This window comes from Xenopus laevis, chromosome 4L, assembly GCF_017654675.1.
Source record: "Xenopus laevis strain J_2021 chromosome 4L, Xenopus_laevis_v10.1, whole genome shotgun sequence".
In the NCBI taxonomy this organism is placed as follows: Eukaryota; Metazoa; Chordata; class Amphibia; order Anura; family Pipidae; genus Xenopus; species Xenopus laevis.
Window position 1 is genome coordinate 78,629,522 of NC_054377.1, and position 19,045 is coordinate 78,648,566.

Genomic DNA, 19,045 nt, shown 5'->3' on the forward strand with positions numbered 1-19,045 from the left:
ACTCTGCATTATGAGTACACATGGCAAATTTGGAGCTTTCTAAAATAATAAATGCCATACCTGTGCCAGCAAAGGAACGGTAATCTTTTCTGTAAACAGACTTGGGGGCATATTTATTATTGCTCTGATTATTGATTTCTGATGATGGTGTACCTCTTTGGAAAAAAATATGAAAAAACACTGGGTTAAAAGTTAACAATACTCATTCTTTTTCTGGAATTGGTGGGAATTGGTGGGCATTATAGATCAGTGCTGCTGCACTAACACTTCACATAAAACAAATGAATTCAGTTTAACTGAACAAATTCATCGATTGTAGTTAGCAACAAAATATTTAGGAGCAGATGTACAGAAGCCTGAGATTCCACGATTACACTGGAATTATGGGTGAAAAATATGGTGACTTGCACCTGTTATTGCACTTTATACAGTGCCCTACTGAGTTGTACTGGAAGCAGTCCCTGAGAATTCACCATGCAAGCTTCAATTCTTACCTAAATACTACAATGATAATTCATAAGGGGTTTTTAGCTGCGATGAATTTTAGTTACGTTACTTTATTATGACCAAATTGCTGGTATGAAACATGCATCTCTTTCATGTATTTTAGGGGCATAATTATCAAAAGTTGAAGACAAAGTTAATTCTAATTTTACCCTTTGATAAATTTAGATAAAAGTGACTAGAAAGCTGTGAAATTTGACCTCTGGCAAACTGTGGCAAATTATATTTTTGCCCTCTCTATATACCGTAATATAATGATGATTATATTGTAGAAGAAAATCTAGGTAAATATTGTTAGTGAGTAGTATTGCAACACCCAGTATCACTTCTTGCATAACTGTTTCTAAGCTATAGAAAAGGGTGACATTCTACCTGGCAAGGGATAAGGAAATTGAGTAATGTGTTTCAACAAAATTAAGGAAAACTCTGAATAATAACTTCTTCACCACTTAATAAAAGGAAGCTTTATAAATATTTGCAAAATCTTGTGGTACTCATTGAATCTGTGGAAATTTGCTTGTACCCATTTAATGAATTTGCACTTGCCAAAATACTATAGGCAGCTGCCAGCACAGGAAGAACGTTTCATGTTACTGCAAACGTTAAGGACCAAGAGTAGCTATAAAAGAGAAAATGTGGAAAAGAGAAATTTGGTGAACCTCCTATATTCTAGTTTTGGTGCCCTGGTGTCAGCTGGAAGGACCTACTGGTGAATAAAGCATTTGGAGAAGTTATTGTACGATCCCTTATATATTTATACATAGTTATAATATAACCTCTTAAGCACCTCTTCTCCAGTGTGAACATCCCCAACTTTGCCACTTCTTCTGTAGATCTTAAACTTTCAATAACCTTAAGCTTAGTTACCCATTTTACAGGCTTATTATTGCCATGCTGAAATCATAATCTCTGTTTATTTACATCAGCTTTCCTCCAATACATAGGTATCGTACCAGATGAAAGTGAGTCTAAAAAAGGTCAGAAAAAATGTCCTGAATAAAACTAAATTAAAGGAACGGTAACACCAAAAAATTAAAGTGTTTTAAAGTAATGTATATATATTGTACTGTTGCCCTGCATTGGTAAATTTGATCTGTTTACTTCAGAAACATTACTATAGTTCATAAAAACATACTACATTGTAGTAAATGGTGGAAATTGAAAAAAGGCTATATGGCACAGGTTAAATAGTGGATAACAGATAACACCATTATGTTCTACAGAGCTTATCTGCTATCTGCTGTGTAACCTGAGCCTTTTCTCCTTTGAATGGCTGCCCCCATTGCTACATAGCAGCTTATTTATATAAACAATAGTAGTGTTTCTGAAGCAAACACAGCAGTTTTACCAGTGCAGGGCAACACTGCATTATATTTGTATTAAAAACACTTTAATTTTTTGATGTTACTGTTCCTTTAAATTCGCTTAGGCCTTGGTGACTTGTCCATATTTACTTTGAGTACCTTCATGTACCATATCCAGTGTCAGAGAGCCACACCCTCAAGCAGAATCTTTTTTTAATTATTAAAATAGTTAAAACATATATAGGTGTATATGCCCTACAAAATCATTTACAGGTATAGGATCCGTCATCCAGCAATCCATTATCCAGAAACCCGCTATCCAGAAAGCTCCGAATTATAGAAAGGCTGTCTCCAATAAACTCCATTTTATCCAAATAATCCACATTTTTTTTAATAGGCTTTCCTTTTTCTCTTTAATAATAAAACAGGACCTTGCACGTGATCCAAACTAAAATATTAGTAATTCTGATTGGAACCAAAAGCAGCCTATATTGGGTTTATTTAATCTTTACATGATTTTCTAGTAGACTTTAGGTATGAAGATCCAAATTACAGAAAGATCTGTTATCTGGAAAACCCCAGGTCCTGAGCATTCTGGATAACAGGTCCCATTACCTGTACATGTGAATAGTGAGCTGTGGAGATATCTGGTAAACTGTGTGATCTCTATTTTTGCAGATTCATAAATGTGCCCCAAAGGGGGTCATATATTTTAGGGCCATATTTATCAAAGGTTACAAACAGAGATCACTCTATGTTCACCCTTTCATAAATGTGCTCCGTGCTGTAGGTAAATTGTACAGTGATGTGCTAAAAAGAAAGCTTCCTTCTGTCCCGTCCTGGGCTTCATGCAATCGAGCTTCCTCAACAAATGAGATGGTAAAAAAACTTTTCCATAGATGCAAAAATTCAGAACAAGTTTCTCTTTTTCCTTCATATCACCTAAAAGCCACACAGCAGTCTGACAGACATTTTTTCTCAGGGTGTCATCAGTGGGTTCTTGGCAAAATGACATGGTGTTAGTTGCAAGATGGAAACACCTGGTACTTGCCCTTGTGGACTCTTGTGTTGGCTTCTATTCATTTAGCAATTACTCTGCAAATAGTGGCAATTCACCAGAACTTTGGACCTGGTTGGAGTTGAGTTCCTCAAGACAATTATCAGTAGGGGCCAAAACAATGAACCAAAGAACACATTGGAAAGGGCAGAGTGGGTGAAGTGCAGGACAGCTGGATAGGATGGACCATCTGAAATATAAGACAGATTCAACAGTAACAAGTACAACAAATAGGCAATGTGTAGTCAGGTCAGGCCAATTTCAGGGCTGTGGCAAACAAGGTGTTGGCTGAGAATTAGCTTTCCCTAATCATTTTGCATCTTTATGGAAGATGACTGTTGCTGTGTGCATTGGCTTCCATGATAGAAACCTCGTGTCTGTAGATCAGGACAAGCTATAGGACAGCATTGAATAGTATCCAATCAGCAGCTAGCAATTGCTGATTACCATTTAAAGGTAAACATCCTCTTGGTCGCTATGAGTTACTGCACCTGGTCAAGCTTTTCACTTTTTTTTTTCACATGGGAGCTACAGCCAATATTTTACTGTCCCTAGAAATTACCTATAAGTCCTTATACTCAGCATATACAAACATGAGGGATCAAATGAGGTTGGCAGGGCCCCTATGTGTTGTATAATATGGTTTTATCTGGAATCTATACGGTACATGTGAGTAAACTGTCCCAAAGGAAACACCACTTACATTGTCCAATGATATATATGTTTAAAAGTACTAAATTGTACCACATTTTCAGTTTTTTTCCCAGATAGTATTTTTCTTTATAAGTAGCAGATTGTGTCTGTTGGATTATGCCAGTGTTTTGCAAAATAGATCGAAGCTGTATAATTTGGGCGGGGATCCTATTGTTTAACATATTTACAGCATTTTACAGGAATTCATGGTTTACCTTTCCCTGGCCCCAGTGTAGCAGACCTTATGATAACCCTAGCTATCTACTGGTCAGAGACAGAAATGAATTAGAAATGCCATTTGCATTTGTAATCCTGCAGCTGTATAAATCCCACATTAATTTTTATTGGCAGGTATTTTCACCCTGGAATACACCCAAGCAATAAGGGTAAAATACACTGCTCTGAGTGCACATATCAAGAATAGGATATATGGCATGATGTCATTCCAGACATGTTTCCTTTGATTCATTTTAGTGAAACACAATATATGCTGTTGGTGATTGTTATAGATTACAAAGAGACAACAGGCTACTGGGATATTTCTTTTTTCCTCTCTCTCTGTGCTGGTGTGAAACTCCGTTATTGTCTTTCTTGTAACCTAGAAATGGTGGCACACATGAGCAATAGCAATGACGTCAGTACATTTATATAGAACGTGGTGTTCCATATTACCCACAGCACAGTTTTTTTCTGCGGCTCCATGAAGACGAAGAACTGGAATGAACTGTGATGATTTAGAGATAGAGAAACATAATTTCTGTACTTTTTCTGTTGACTATAGGACTAAAATGCAGAGATGCAGAAATCAGTAGGACCAAGAAACATTATTACACTACTGTATTGCTATTTCAAGTTTGTTAGTGGAGTACCGCAGGGCTCTGTACTAGGTCCCTTGCTTTTCAACTTGTTTATTAATGACCTGGAGGTGGGCATTGAAAGTACTGTTTCTATTTTTGCAGATGATACTAAATTGTGCAGAACTATAGGTTCCATGCAGGATGCTGCCACTTTGCAGAGTGATTTGTCTAAGTTGGGAAACTGGGCAGCAAACTGGAAAATGAGGTTCAATGTTGATTAATGCAAGGTTATGCACTTTGGCAAAAATAATATAGATGCAAGTTATACACTAAATGGCAGTGTGTTGGGAGTTTACTTAAATGAGAAGGATCTAGGGGTCTTTGTAGATAACACGTTGTCTAATTATGGGCAGTGTCATTCTGTGGCTACTAAAGAAGTTCTGTCTTGCATAAAAAAGGGCATTAACTCAAGGGATGAAAATATAATTATGCCTCTTTATAGGTCCCTGGTGAGGCCTCATCTGGAGTATGCAGTGCAGTTTTGGACTCCAGTCCTTAAGAGGGATATAAATGAGCTGGAGAGAGTGCAGAGATGTGCAACTAAACTGGTTAGAGGGACGGAAGACTTAAATTATGAGGGTAGACTGTCAAGGTTGGGGTTGTTTTCTCTGGAAAAAAGGCGCTTGCGAGGGGACATGATTACTCTTTACAAGTACATTAGAGGACATTATAGACAAAGAGCAGGGGACCTTTTTACCCATAAAGTGGATCACCGTACCAGAGGCCACCCCTTTAGACTAGAAGAAAAGAACTTTCATTTGAAGCAACGTAGGGGGTTCTTCACAGTCAGGACAGTGAGGTTGTGGAATGCATGTGAAGTGACTAACGCTCGTGAAAATTCGCCAGCGTCATGTTATTTCGTAACTACGCCGATTCCCTAACGGGCGCAGTTATCACTTCGCTAGCAAAGGAGATGGACGCTTATGTTGTTTCGCACTCTAACGCCAGGCGAATTTTCACTCTGGTGAACAGACGTAACTCCGCAAATTGAGTAAGATGCGGATTTTACTGAACGTTACCTCCTGCACCAGACTTGCCTTCTCCACCTCAGACTATACACTGGGCTCCTGTGTAGGGCAATAAAACAACTCTATCTTATTTTATTAACGTTCATTGGCCTTGTAATCATAATGTAATGTATTTGCTGCAACATGTCCATTCAACTTTCACTTCCCGCCATATGCAAATTAGCCAACGCTAGCGCAACTTCTATTTGCTTGATGAAGTAACGCTAGCACAACTTCACCAGCGTTCGGCACCCTGGCCGCAACTTCACATGTTTATTAGGGTTGGCCTGTCAGATTTACGACTGGTGAAGTGTTGCAAAGTAGGCAAAGCAGTGCGAATTTGCGCCGCTTAGGGAATTTGCTCCATGCCAATTGGCTCATCATCATGCCATTCATTTTAAAGCCCCTGTTATAAATTAAAAGGATATTTAAAATAACCTTGGAGTTCCATGACCTGTATAAAAGCATGAAGGAACTCCTCTGTATTTTACTATACATTATTCTTTATATGATATTGAAAAGCCATGAATAATAATACAAATAAGAGGTGCTAAAAGGCATTGCTTGTGTATAAACAGTGGTGTACCCTCTATATAAGCCAGAAGCTAAGAGGGTGTTTCAAGTGCTGTGCTTTTATAATCATTTCTACTATCCCTAATATTTAAATATTTAAATGATATATTTTACATATAAAACGGAAGGTACAATATTGTCCGTATAGGTCTAGTACATGTTTGGCATATAGGGGTGAGAATCAGGTTCGATGAATTGAGATGGAGGGATGGTAAGAATGAATATCCAACCTTTTGGCCAAACTTGGGGTCTGTGTATGCTAACCTATAGGGTACTATCTGACAATATCTGAGTTATTGAAGCTCTCCAGGTTTTTCTTCTTGAAAAATTGCATACGAATACAGAGGAACACTCTTCTAAGAACAGCTGAAACTATTATGAATCGAATGGAGCCCAACTCTTTTTGAATGTTGTTTCAGGTCTGAGTGAGGACTCCTCTGTATTTATACATACAGTACATATATAGCAATTCATAGACACATCACAAAAAGAAAATCAATGCTAGTCCAGTCATTAAATTCTCATGCTTGGCTTGTTTATTTATAAAAAGAATGCATATTAGCACAATATACAATACCAGAACATTGTGGGAAACTTCTCCAAATAAAAGAAACACCTGAAACACTGCAGTGTCTGACAAGACATACAAACCCATTGGTCATGCACAAAAGTGCTACCTTAACAAATGGTTTAGTCACGTACTGGACCAAAGCTTTGGAATTTTCTACAAGCTGAGACTAAAAACTTTCAGGAAGAGCACAAATGTTTTATCATTAGAAAAAAGGTGCACGCTAAAAAAAATAACATCACATCTTGTTATTAAATAGGAAAATTGCACCCGATTTGAGGCTAGCTGGAAGTCTAAGGAATGAAAGACTCTCCAAGGGGCTAATTTTCATTTTCTTTTAGGAATGTCTATCCTGTGGTCCCCAAACTCCTGTTAAACTACAACTTCCACCATAGTTCAACAACAGTTGGAGGATCACAGCTGTAAAACCCTATTTAGCACTATTACTTAAATATAACCCAAATGCTGGAAGTTTTCCATTTGTTCTCCGTGGGTTGATTATATCATTTTTCGGAGCCACCGTTCAGGCAATTCTGTTTGTCCAATAAAAAAAGTTACAAGAAATTTTCAACTCTTACCTAGAGTTTTCTACACAATTAACACCACCAAAGACAGGCAATGTCTGTTTATATAAATTAATAACTTACAAAACATTACATTATTTACATCAGATAATAAATACACTGTTATAAACAGTAAAGCACGTGTAAGGGCTCAAGGCAGTGCAAGAAAACTGGTGGTGATCGAAGGGTAAAGTGTATGAGAACAGAAAAACGGAGGAAGAAAAATCTGGAACATGCGGTTGGTACACACATCACATCACATACTGCCTTCCTAATTTCAAATGTAGTGTATATTCAGTATTGTTTTACATTGTGCAGAAAAGAAACATATTGTGGGCAAACCAAACAAATGGCAACACGTTATCTTTTATATGGCGTGACCTGAAACGAATGAACCACGACAATATTATAAATAGGAGGAGACACAAATACACAGTCTCCTTTTTTGATTCTGTTTCTGAATTACTCAATAAAAGTTACATATATTGCCCAAGTAAAAGGAAGACTGTTCTTTTCAGAAAGAATCAAATTATACACAGTAATAATTCTTTGTTCTGTTTGCACGAAATATTGTGTAATTAATAGGCATTTTTAAAAGACATGGAATTATACAAAAAAGGCACACACGTCCTCAAACAGGTGGACAGGATTTCAACATAGACCTACCAAGTTCTAGTTTCTAGATTCTAGCTTTTGTTTAGTTTCAAAATTCTTGCTGTATAAAATCTCTCAGTTTTGTGTCACTATTTCAAACAAACTGTTCACTGACAATTCAAGCAGTTGTGTTGCAGTTTTTTTTTCTCCTGGAAACAAAGTTGGATAGTCACAACATCTCTCGGCTTCCTGAGCAATCATTCACTTCAACATCTCAAACCACGACTCCGGCGTCAATTAGCAGGAAAGATCTGTTGGCCAATACCACACAGAGGCCTAAGATCCAGATTACAGGCTTGTCATAACAGACAGCTTGAATGAGTAATTCCTTGTCATAAGACCTCTTTCAGCCATGCTCTAGGTATCTAATGGTGATGTATCATCTGTTAGTAACTCTGTGTCCGCATCTGGTGAATCCTCCATCCCCTGATCAACTATATGAAGTGTCTTTGTACTGCTATAAAAACTGAGACAATCTCCATCTTTGTCATGCCCGTCTGAATCTTCTTCCTCAAGGGTGAGCTCAAAATGGAACTTTTCTGAAAGTCCTTGGCAGTCTTTATCATGTTCATCCAAAAGAGGCGAAGGACTCTGAGGTATCATGCTTTGGTACCAGTTCCTGTTGTCCTCCAATGTATCCAGAATATCTTGAGCATCTGGTTGAACTAAATCTGCCCATGTTTCCCATAGTGGATGAACAATGTAGTCAATGAATCCAACCTAAAAAGAATAATATAACAAAAACAGTTAATCTTCATGTAAATATATGTTAGCGTCAGTAATATTGTGTCATTGCAAAGAGTGAGGAGGGCGATTTGCTTCTCTCATTAAAATAACAAAAAAGTTCCTGCTATAGACACTATATTATTGGCTATATGACTTTAAGGGAAAGTATGTGAACGGGTCTGTAACTTTAGAAATACTAAATAAAACATTGAAAAAAAGCACCTTAAGAAAAATAAAAATATTTGTTGGAACATACCTGTGACTTTTCCACTGAAGCAGTATGCTTGTCACACATTGGGCTTATTTCCATCCCTCTTTCTCTCTCTTTATCTCCTTGTTGAAAGAACTCCTCCATAATTCGGTCTGTCCATTGTCTGTACAATTCCAGTGACTTTGTTGGATTGCTTAGGTCCGCGCAGTGTACCATATTCCTGAGAACCTGGAAATAAAATGACATATTGAAGCAGACTGAAGACAGAGGTGCTGAATTGCAGACACTATCACCACCAACACCATCAACAACTAGTTTTGCTATGCCTTCTAAAATTTAAAACATGTTAAAAAAAGAAAAGATCGTATTTGTTGCTATGGTTAATATAGTATTATAACACCAGCCCCAATTTGTAATGAAAATAAGGAACTAAAGACAAAGCATACCTAATGTTTATCCCATTTACTCAAGGCAGCAACATTTTCAAACACACTAATAAAGTTTTATTGAATTATGTGCTGAAAATACATATTTTACAGCAGATATCTCCAAAATCATAGAGATCCACTTTCCATCAAACTGGCTGCTGCCTATTTATATCAGCTTGGTAAATTTATTAATACCTGTATTCTGTCAGTGTAATTATCCAGAAGGAGAACACCAGAGCTTGTCACTTTCTTGGTTTCCACCATTGTCTTTAGGTCAGCCAACAGACTCATGTGTTTAGACATATCAGTAGCAAGTACCTATAGATTTTGAATAACATTATTAGTTAGTTATAGAATTGTTAATTAACAGACATTTAATGTAAACCTTAAGTGGAATTATTAAAATGAATCCTACCATGTCAATCACCATTTTCCTGAGCGACTGCCTTTGCTTCTTGGTAAGATTTTGAAAGATATCACAATGCTCTTCTTGTAATAATTTAAACCCCACAGCAAGATGATGGTTTTCTAATACAGACTCATCGTTGTACATCAGAGCAAGCTCAGAATCTACAAAAAAAAAATAGTATGATAATGAGTAAACAGGAAATTATCATGTACAGTATTCAGATACATTTCCAGATAAAAGAACACCTTATATGGCATTTATTGTAACCAGTTCAGTACATACAGTATATTACCATGGTACCTGTAAAAGCTATTTGCTAGTCACTCACAGATCATGTATTATCAAGAAGTAACCTTTACCACTTTGGTTGGTTAAATATATAGGCAGGACTTGCCCCTAGTCTGCTTTGATATTGCTTCCCCTATGCTTAATTATCATTACCTTATTGGATAATGCTGGGTTAATAAAAACATAAGGTATAAAAATGTAAAATGTGCCATAAATATCAAGAAAACTTTATTCTATGTCTTTTATCAAACCCAGAGCAGTATAATGTCAGTATAAACCCCACAAACCAAGCTGATAAAAAAACTTATTTATGATCAATATTATTGAAACCATCAACTGTATAAGATATGCGAAACATTGACTGAGGATTATGAGAGTTCTAAAACATTTAGTACTCTTACACGTGTTTTTTTAATCTGTTTGAAGTGTGTTTGAGATGCAGGTTTGAGGGCATTTAAGCACATAAGATATTTGATTCCATTATATCCTGCCTGGTTGTACTCATCAGTATTGAGTTTGTGTTTCATTGTGTTTTTATACACACAACCTGCTTCATTTTTTTGCACCAAAAGAATAGATGGTTGCTTTGGAACTCACAAAAACGCACTTATGTGTGTTTTAAAAAAATGCATAGAAAGTGTTATATGCGTTTTTACTCATTTAGCATGCTTTTCTAAACACATAAATAAGTGCCCTTATGTAAGAGCCCTAAGAAAGCTAACATTGCATATGACTGATAAACACGGCGAGTACTGGAATGCGCACAGAGCAACAGCCTGCAATGCTTCATGACTTAATAGAACAGCAAACGTACTTGTGTTGATAAGGAACTGGTTGGAGACACCTGGATGGTCCACGTCATGAATTGCAGCTGCAAATATTGCAGCAAGGATTTCCAAATCCGTAAAGACAGCCTGAAAGTAGATCAAATACAATTAGCTGTGAGAAATTAAATCACCTCCCATGGCAACACAGATTGAAGCTCATCTGGTTCACAGTATATACATTTTCTGGCTTTTTGTTCTTTACCCCTGGGCTGCTTTGATGTGAGACTATGCATTTCATTGTGTAACAGTCAAACTGTAACCAGCTATTGCAATAATAGCCAATAGCAAGCCAATCTCTGATTAAGATTACAAACAAACTATAATATTATTAATAAGGAGGGAATAAATGCCTAGTCAGTTGGCTATGATTATATGATTCTACAGTCATTAGTCGGACATTAATATCCACTCAGCCTAGGCTTTTGCAATTATGATGAATACAGACTATGGTTATTACATAGTGCTAATTTATATAGAGTGCTATAAGCAGAATCATTTTAAGCACAATTAGTTACTGCTCCGCGGAGCTAGAAATTTATATTTGGGGACTCCCTGAATAAAATTCAAGTGACCTAAAAACTGAATTAGCCTTTCTTCATGTAAAGCTCTTGCCATTCCTATTTGTTATCAATACTTACATCCAGTGCTGGTGTGGAGAGAAGAACATGAGTCGACTGGGTGACATCAGCAGCATGCAGACTGTTGTGATATGCCACATCTGAATGATAATGGTCTTCCAAGGTCATTGTGTAGGTTATCAGGGTATCAGTCGATATTTTAAATGTCTTCAATAAGTCTCTTTCCTGTGTAAAAAAAAGATAAGAATAATATTAGGAACAGCTAGAACAGCACATGCTTTGTGGTCATACAATAAAGGATTTCTATATGGAGCATTTCCTCCTTTCAAAGAGATGATCTGGAGACCAGTTAAAGGGCTGGCTATTATAAGCAGTTGTTATATTTACATCTTCTAATCTTTTTTCAATAAACCATATAAGTGTAAATTATTTGAAGCATTTCAACATGTGATCTTCACCCTGTTGTTCTCCTGTCAATGCTGAACTGCAGCTCCAAGTGGCATCATGTATGGCTGTCTGCTAAAGAACTACTGGAAACTATAGTTCAGCAATAGCTGGAGATCAACAGAAAGATGGTAATATCCATTTAGAAGCATCAAAGCAAAGGCATCTACAGAGTGTCTGAAAATATCAGTAAGGAGTACCAACCTGAAATATGGCATACATGATGCAAGTTAAGGGCCTGTTGCATGAGAATGATGCAACCTTGAAGATATTCAGTCCCCATTTATTAAGGTCTTCTAGTTCCTGGAATGAAAGTATACAGAGGCTTTGTAAGAAAAACATTGGTTATACATTTCCTAACTGAATGTACTGAGACGTTAAACCTAGGGGGAGAAGACCGAGCACATACCTTGGAGAGCATATCTTCATAATCAGTCTTTACCCCGAACCGTGACATGCTAGTATTGTTCAGACTGGAACTATGCATTAACTTTTTCACTCCACTAATCTGCGTCATGAGCTGCTGTTTTTTCTTCTTTTCTCTGTCTTTCTGTGTTGGGGATGGGATCTCCACATCGTTTTGTTTGTCTGTAAACATAAAAATGAGATGCTTGAATCACAGTTTTGTATAAACCTAAAATGAGACGCTGTTCATAACATTTATGGAAGTGATGGGAAACACGAACATCCTCTTTCCCAAACAAGGCAAGCTTCTTGCAATGAATACAATTAGAATAAATTATACACGGTTGGGAACACTGGACTACATTAAGGGTATGCAAAGTGAAAGCAAAAGAAAACAGATCTTAGTCATGTTGCCCCATAAACTGATTACCTTATAAATAGTGTTGAACTTATTCTTCCCTTGATAAAGAATAAGATTTGAGAGGTGAAGGAACCATACTTGGGGGCAGTTCTTGTACACCATAACTGGTAATGTAGGTTATCATACACACTTAATCCTGTATCTGTCCAATTTTATTGGGTTTCAGAGATGAAGGTGATTTTTCTCTGCTTAATTAAAGGCCATTGCAACACATAGCAATTGAGCCAAACTGCCACTGTGCCTGGTGTTGGCGGTAAAAAAAGAAACCATTATTGACAAACGCCATCAGTTTGACACTAATAGGTGTTTCCCTGTGGGCTGCAGCTATCTCAGAAACAATTGATGTGCTCCCCCTACATGGAATCTCCTTGACTCTGCATGAAATTTCCAGTCATCTGGCTGCGCAGAAGGCAATCCCTGTGAAAGGCAATGTTCCATGTGCATCCGATTCCCTAAGGTCATTCATTGTCAACTGCATCAAAAATGCATTTTAGAGGAAGGGTTTTTATTCAGCTGGCTGCCTGTCCTTCTGTCTTAAATAATTGCAAATGCAGATACAGTACATGCAAATCTGTATATGTGATAGAATGGTGTAGCTATGTGCCTTCTCAGCTAGAATGTAGACCAGGAGATAATCTAAACATGATCATGTATACATTTTTTTTTTTGCTTTTCCAAAATCATATTTCTAAGGCAGTGTAACTACAGCATTGGTGTCTTCAGACAGAAATATCAAACACGCATTGGTGATGACCCTTTGGGCCTCTGCAAAGGAGACCTATGTAAAGGTAAAGTAAAGAAAATGTACTGCCCCCATGTAGCAAGATAATGTCAGTAACAGTAAGGGGGTTATTTACTAAAATCTGAATTTAGTGTAGCACACCCTTGAGTGTACTTTCGCTGTGTATTAAGGCAATGTGTGACCAGGCTAAAACTGCTTGTAGTGTGCCCAGACCCCCCAGTGTACCCGTGCAACTCCCGGTACCTGGTGTAGATGAATACAGCAGGATATTCAGCCAGACAGTTTCTTTGCAGTAAACTATAACTGGTTTATTTACAGAGAACAGTAACAAGGTAGTAGTTCACAGGCACTTTGATGTTCACAGTTATCATAGAAAAGCTTCACACAGCAATAATCCCTCTAGAGAGTACAGGGTGCAGCAAACGGGCTAGTATTCAGTATTACAGCAACAATAGACGTGGGGAATAGTTACCACTCTCACTAGGCACTATCCCTCTGGTGAAACACTAAGGCAAGGGTTTCTCAGCCTGGGGTCTTGTATCTTGGCACCGAACTTGATCCTCACCTCACCCACTGTATTCAGCCTGGGATCTTGGGTCTTGGTATCCTATCTGGTCCTCAACTCACCCACTGTAGTCCCTGCACTAGTGGTTCAAATACCACGGGGTCCTAACCCCACTACACCTCCTCGTTGGAGCCACATCTGCTCACTAGCTACCCTGAGCTGACTTTCACTCCTAGAGCGACTATTACAGTACTACTAACACTATCTTACACTTCACTAACTTTCTCGGCAGACCTGGACCTGTAGTACCTCTCAGTGAGGCAAAGTCCCAGGACAGACCCAGACCTCATGGTGCTAAACCCTTTTATATTATCAAACAGTGCCATCTAGTGGACAATCCCCAGGTACTGGTGTGGACCCCACTAGGGACATAGCTGCCTAACTTAACTAAAGAACCCTTAGGTGTCCAAATACTAAAGAGGAATGCCTGAGATAAATACACCCAAATCTCAGGGTCTCTACATTCTCCCCCCACTTAGAAACGTCAACGTCCCCGTTGACAAACTAAACAGTTACTCTCAAGTGCACAATAACTCACATTTTAAATAACATTTTCTATTTGTACATCACGCTTCAACAGCCTCTCCAGAGGACTGCCCATGGTACAATGGATCGATCCTGTAAACAAAATATTGCAAACATGCATTTTTCCTGAGCACTGTATCAATACTTAACTTAAATCCTGTATTCACATTTCTTTTATTTATGCACTTAGGAGGGAAAAAGGGAATTGGGATTTTGGGACAAATGTCCCTTAACTATTTACAGTCACTGGTGATTGTTCACCAAAGTTCTCTTCAGTCCAAACAAACAACAAAAACTTTCAGGAAATATAAGTTACAGACCATGGCCTGAAGGAAAAAAAACTCTCTCCTGATGGGTGGCTCGCTCCACACCTTGAAGTCCCACTATGGAAAAACTTGAAAAACTTGAAAAACAAAAAAAAACAACAGCCCTTCTCTGCTTTGCTTTCACATGGGGAGTGGTTACCTCACCCTCCCCCTTCATCTAGAACTTTCACCCTCCTGGGTGTGGTCAGGCCCCATGCCTCCAGAGGAGAAAAAAAACAAAGTTACTGCAGCCCATTAGATCATGTAGGTAAACCGTATCTTGGTGTCCTCATATCCAATATAGTACTTTGGGTGTGGTTTCTCAACCATGTCCCCACTTGGCAGGCACACATCCACACTAAAATAGCGTGGAGCTGGGCTCTTCTTTCCGCAGCTGTGGACTGCGTGCCGCAAAATGGTGCGTCCCCACCACCATTCGTTCTCAATGGACCTCACAAAGCTCCATGCAGCACTGCGCTTGGCTTGATCCGGGTGGGATAGGGCGTTCCCTATCTTCTCCTTGGCCACTATTTCTTCCACGACCCATTCGTCCAGCACCTTCTCCACCTGCTCAAAAACCCACAGCGGGGCGTAGGGCATGTAGTACCCCCACTTGCGGAATACACGAAAGTTTATAACTCTCTGCACGCGGGACACCCTGCAGAATATTTCCGGGTCAGCCCGCCCCGGCATCACCCAAAAGTTCTTCTCCTCAGCCCGGGTGATTTTTTTCGGGGCCCAGAAGCTATGGGGTATTTTAAACAGGGGTCGGTCACTGGCCCCATCTGCCTCCGCTTCATCCGGTGGGTCCTCCCTACCGCTGGATGCCCCCTGAGTGGCTTCCCGGTGTGCCGTGGCTGCTCCCTGCTCACCCGTACCCTCCGCATAAGGGCGTAGGCCTTCCCTCTCACGTGGCATATGGGGGTCTCCCTGAGGGAAATTTGCACTTACCCCCTCGGGTCGGCCTGTACGGCGTGAGGGCGGCCGTGGTTCCTCCCAATGGCCCTTCACCGAGTCTTGGGCACCTCCCGAGTGACTCTCTGCGGGCTCCACATCTCCGGTAGGCTCTCCCGCGGCCGCGGTCAGAGCGATGTCAGCGCCTGAGGATTCGGAGGCCTCTTCCTCCTCACCGGCAGGTTGGGCGTCACCCGCCACGTGGGTCCTTTCCTCCTTGCTGTCCGCTAACTCCATGAGGGCTTGCTTTGCGGTCAGCTCCTTAGTGGGATCGACCCCCTCAGGATCAGTTGATTCGGTGTAATACCGCTCCTCGCCCATTGCCAGAGCACACAGTCCTAGGGCGGTTTGGGGCGACTTTTGGACCTCTTCGTCCACATATGGGCCGCTCCAACACACGTGCTGGCAATGAGGGCATTGTCCCCGCACCTCATAAAAGGCCGGGTACGCATCCTGTCTGCATCTCCCGCAGACAGGGACCAGCACAGAAATGCCACTGTCATTGGTCTTTTGGGCAAACACTCCGCCCCAGGTGTATCGGCGGCCAGTGTCCTTCAGCCCCATGGGCATTCTGGCTGCCATAGCACGGGCACTCCCAGGCTCACTGTCGGACATACCCGTTTCCTCTACCGACACACGTTGCAGTTTTAATTGTAGAGCTCTTTGGACACGTCTCCTCCTTTGTCCAGCCACTCTCGCACTCAGTCGCAAAATGGCCGCCATGACGTCAGTATAACAGGGGCTCCTCCCTGCTCCCTTTTGGCGCCGAATCCTGCACTTCTGATTGGCTATTACCCCACCTCCTGGTGTCAGAGGAGGTTGGGCTAAACAGGGTGGTACTGCAGACAATTAGGCCCACGTCACTCACACTTGTTTCGCGCCTTCCTCTGGCGCCAATACACACGATCCTGATTGGTTCTCCCCAACAATCTGGAAAGGTGGGCACAAACTTTCCAGTCAGCCCTCTCCTTCAGGCAACAGTAAATTTAGGGCGGTCGGAATTCAGGTTGCAAGCTGCGCTAGGCCAAGATGCCTTTTTCCTCTCTGGTCCGGCACTGCAGCGCCTGTCACACTTTTCTCTCACAGCAATGTGTTCAATAAAGAAATCCCGGACGAGCCCCCAAATGTAGCACACCCTTGAGTGTACTTTCGCTGTGTATTAAGGCAATGTGTGACCAGGCTAAAACTGCTTGTAGTGTGCCCAGACCCCCCAGTGTACCCGTGCAACTCCCGGTACCTGGTGTAGATGAATACAGCAGGATATTCAGCCAGACAGTTTCTTTGCAGTAAACTATAACTGGTTTATTTACAGAGAACAGTAACAAGGTAGTAGTTCACAGGCACTTTGATGTTCACAGTTATCATAGAAAAGCTTCACACAGCAATAATCCCTCTAGAGAGTACAGGGTGCAGCAAACGGGCTAGTATTCAGTATTACAGCAACAATAGACGTGGGGAATAGTTACCACTCTCACTAGGCACTATCCCTCTGGTGAAACACTAAGGCAAGGGTTTCTCAGCCTGGGGTCTTGTATCTTGGCACCGAACTTGATCCTCACCTCACCCACTGTATTCAGCCTGGGATCTTGGGTCTTGGTATCCTATCTGGTCCTCAACTCACCCACTGTAGTCCCTGCACTAGTGGTTCAAATACCACGGGGTCCTAACCCCACTACACCTCCTCGTTGGAGCCACATCTGCTCACTAGCTACCCTGAGCTGACTTTCACTCCTAGAGCGACTATTACAGTACTACTAACACTATCTTACACTTCACTAACTTTCTCGGCAGACCTGGACCTGTAGTACCTCTCAGTGAGGCAAAGTCCCAGGACAGACCCAGACCTCATGGTGCTAAACCCTTTTATATTATCAAACAGTGCCATCTAGTGGACAATCCCCAGGTACTGGTGTGGACCCCACTAGGGACATAGCTGCCTAACTTAACTAAAGAACCCTTAGGTGTCCAAATACTAAAGAGGAATGCCTGAGATAAATACACCCAAATCTCAGGGTCTCTACATTAGTAATAATCATAAAATTGATTAAAAAAGCTTGACCAAACTCCCATGCAGGGTTTTAGCTTATTTATTAAATCAATTTAATCGGATCATCAAAAAACTCGATACAATCGACGAAAACTGGAATCGTACAAATGTTTTCTAACTTTTTCCCAAATCGCTCAGTTTTTTTGAAGTTTTGCCGGCAAACCCAGAAAAAGTTGTATTTTTGGCCTAAACCCAGCGCAGACTACGATAACTTCCATTTGGGATAGGTGCCTCTCCCATTGACATGTACCGGACCTCGACAGATCTGAGATGGCGGATTTTCGGTTTCAGGCTTTTTTCCGCATCCCGGTATACTTAATCTTAAAGAAAACCTAGTTCTTTCCCTTTAAAAATTCGAGTTTTCTAGTGAAAAAAACTTGAATTTTTCGAGATTTCACAATTTAACCCTTAATAAATAACTCCCTAAATGTCAAATATGTCCAAACGGCAGTCTTTAGTTGTTATTGGCTACTTATGGCTGAGCCTCACTCTGTATGCAGAGCTGACTGTGTTCAATATCACTGTATACAGAAGAAGCAATAGGTGGATAGCATGTAGGTTTCCCTTAAAATGCCCCCTAGCTTGTGTGTCATTCAGACGTGCATGTTAGGGAGCACTGAGGCACAACATGCTTGGTAGGTAGTTTGATGTCTAAAATTTTTTTTGTAGACTTGGTATGGTGATCTATCCTATGGAAAGATCCCTTCTGCAGGTAAACCCAGGCCCCATGCCTTCCATATAATAGATGTTATACCAGTATCTGGTTATAATAACTTATACAACGTATATGTAAATAACAGGGTTTCATTATTCCCTCTGCAGATCACATCTAGTAGGGTACACAGGCATTTTCTGGCATAGAGAGTTCATGCCCCATGGAGCTTACAGTCTACCACGTAATATCTCTGTGCCTGAGGTATAGAGATATTACGTGGGTCAAAGGGCAAAATCAGTTGGCAGTATTACAGATAGGACACATCCTACAATATTAAATCATAAAATGTACAGTATATCCCTATGAAAATATATGCATGCCATGATGCTCATATTTCAAAGGATGTACTTTATCCCTGTTTATATCTCAAAACTGACAACGTTTCCCACTTAACTTTTGATTAGTCTGTTGAATACTAACCATATTTTCCAAACCTTGATGATAAGTGGCAGACAATGTCCAGTGACCTTAAAAGCAGATATCTGATTTTATACTGAAACGTTTTCCTTGAATTGGCTGTGCTATATCTCTAACACTGTCGAGTGCTTTTGCTCTTTGACCCAACTAATATCTTTATGATTGACCCAGCTGAACTAAAACATAACATTACTTCTTCTGCCTGCATCTAGATCCCAACCACATGACAAATATTGATTCTTGAATAATAAAATCTGA

General features: G+C 40.1%; 1 protein-coding gene across 4 annotated transcripts in view; it reads right to left on the reverse strand.

Annotated features, from left to right (window-relative positions):
- Positions 1 to 6,508: 6,508 nt before the first annotated feature.
- The window catches only part of pde4b.L (phosphodiesterase 4B L homeolog), a 240,064-nt gene continuing 227,527 nt past the window's right edge, over positions 6,509 to 19,045 (reverse strand). For all 4 annotated transcript variants that reach the window (XM_041590376.1, XM_041590377.1, XM_018258223.2 and 1 more), the window contains 8 exons: positions 12,101 to 12,279; positions 11,896 to 11,994; positions 11,308 to 11,472; positions 10,657 to 10,756; positions 9,561 to 9,715; positions 9,341 to 9,463; positions 8,763 to 8,945; positions 6,509 to 8,500 (listed from right to left, as the gene is read on the reverse strand). In XM_041590376.1, coding sequence (XP_041446310.1) covers positions 8,138 to 8,500; positions 8,763 to 8,945; positions 9,341 to 9,463; positions 9,561 to 9,715; positions 10,657 to 10,756; positions 11,308 to 11,472; positions 11,896 to 11,994; positions 12,101 to 12,279 — 1,367 coding nt within the window. In that variant the 3' untranslated portion in view covers positions 6,509 to 8,137. The remainder of the gene's footprint in view (positions 8,501 to 8,762; positions 8,946 to 9,340; positions 9,464 to 9,560; positions 9,716 to 10,656; positions 10,757 to 11,307; positions 11,473 to 11,895; positions 11,995 to 12,100; positions 12,280 to 19,045) is intronic.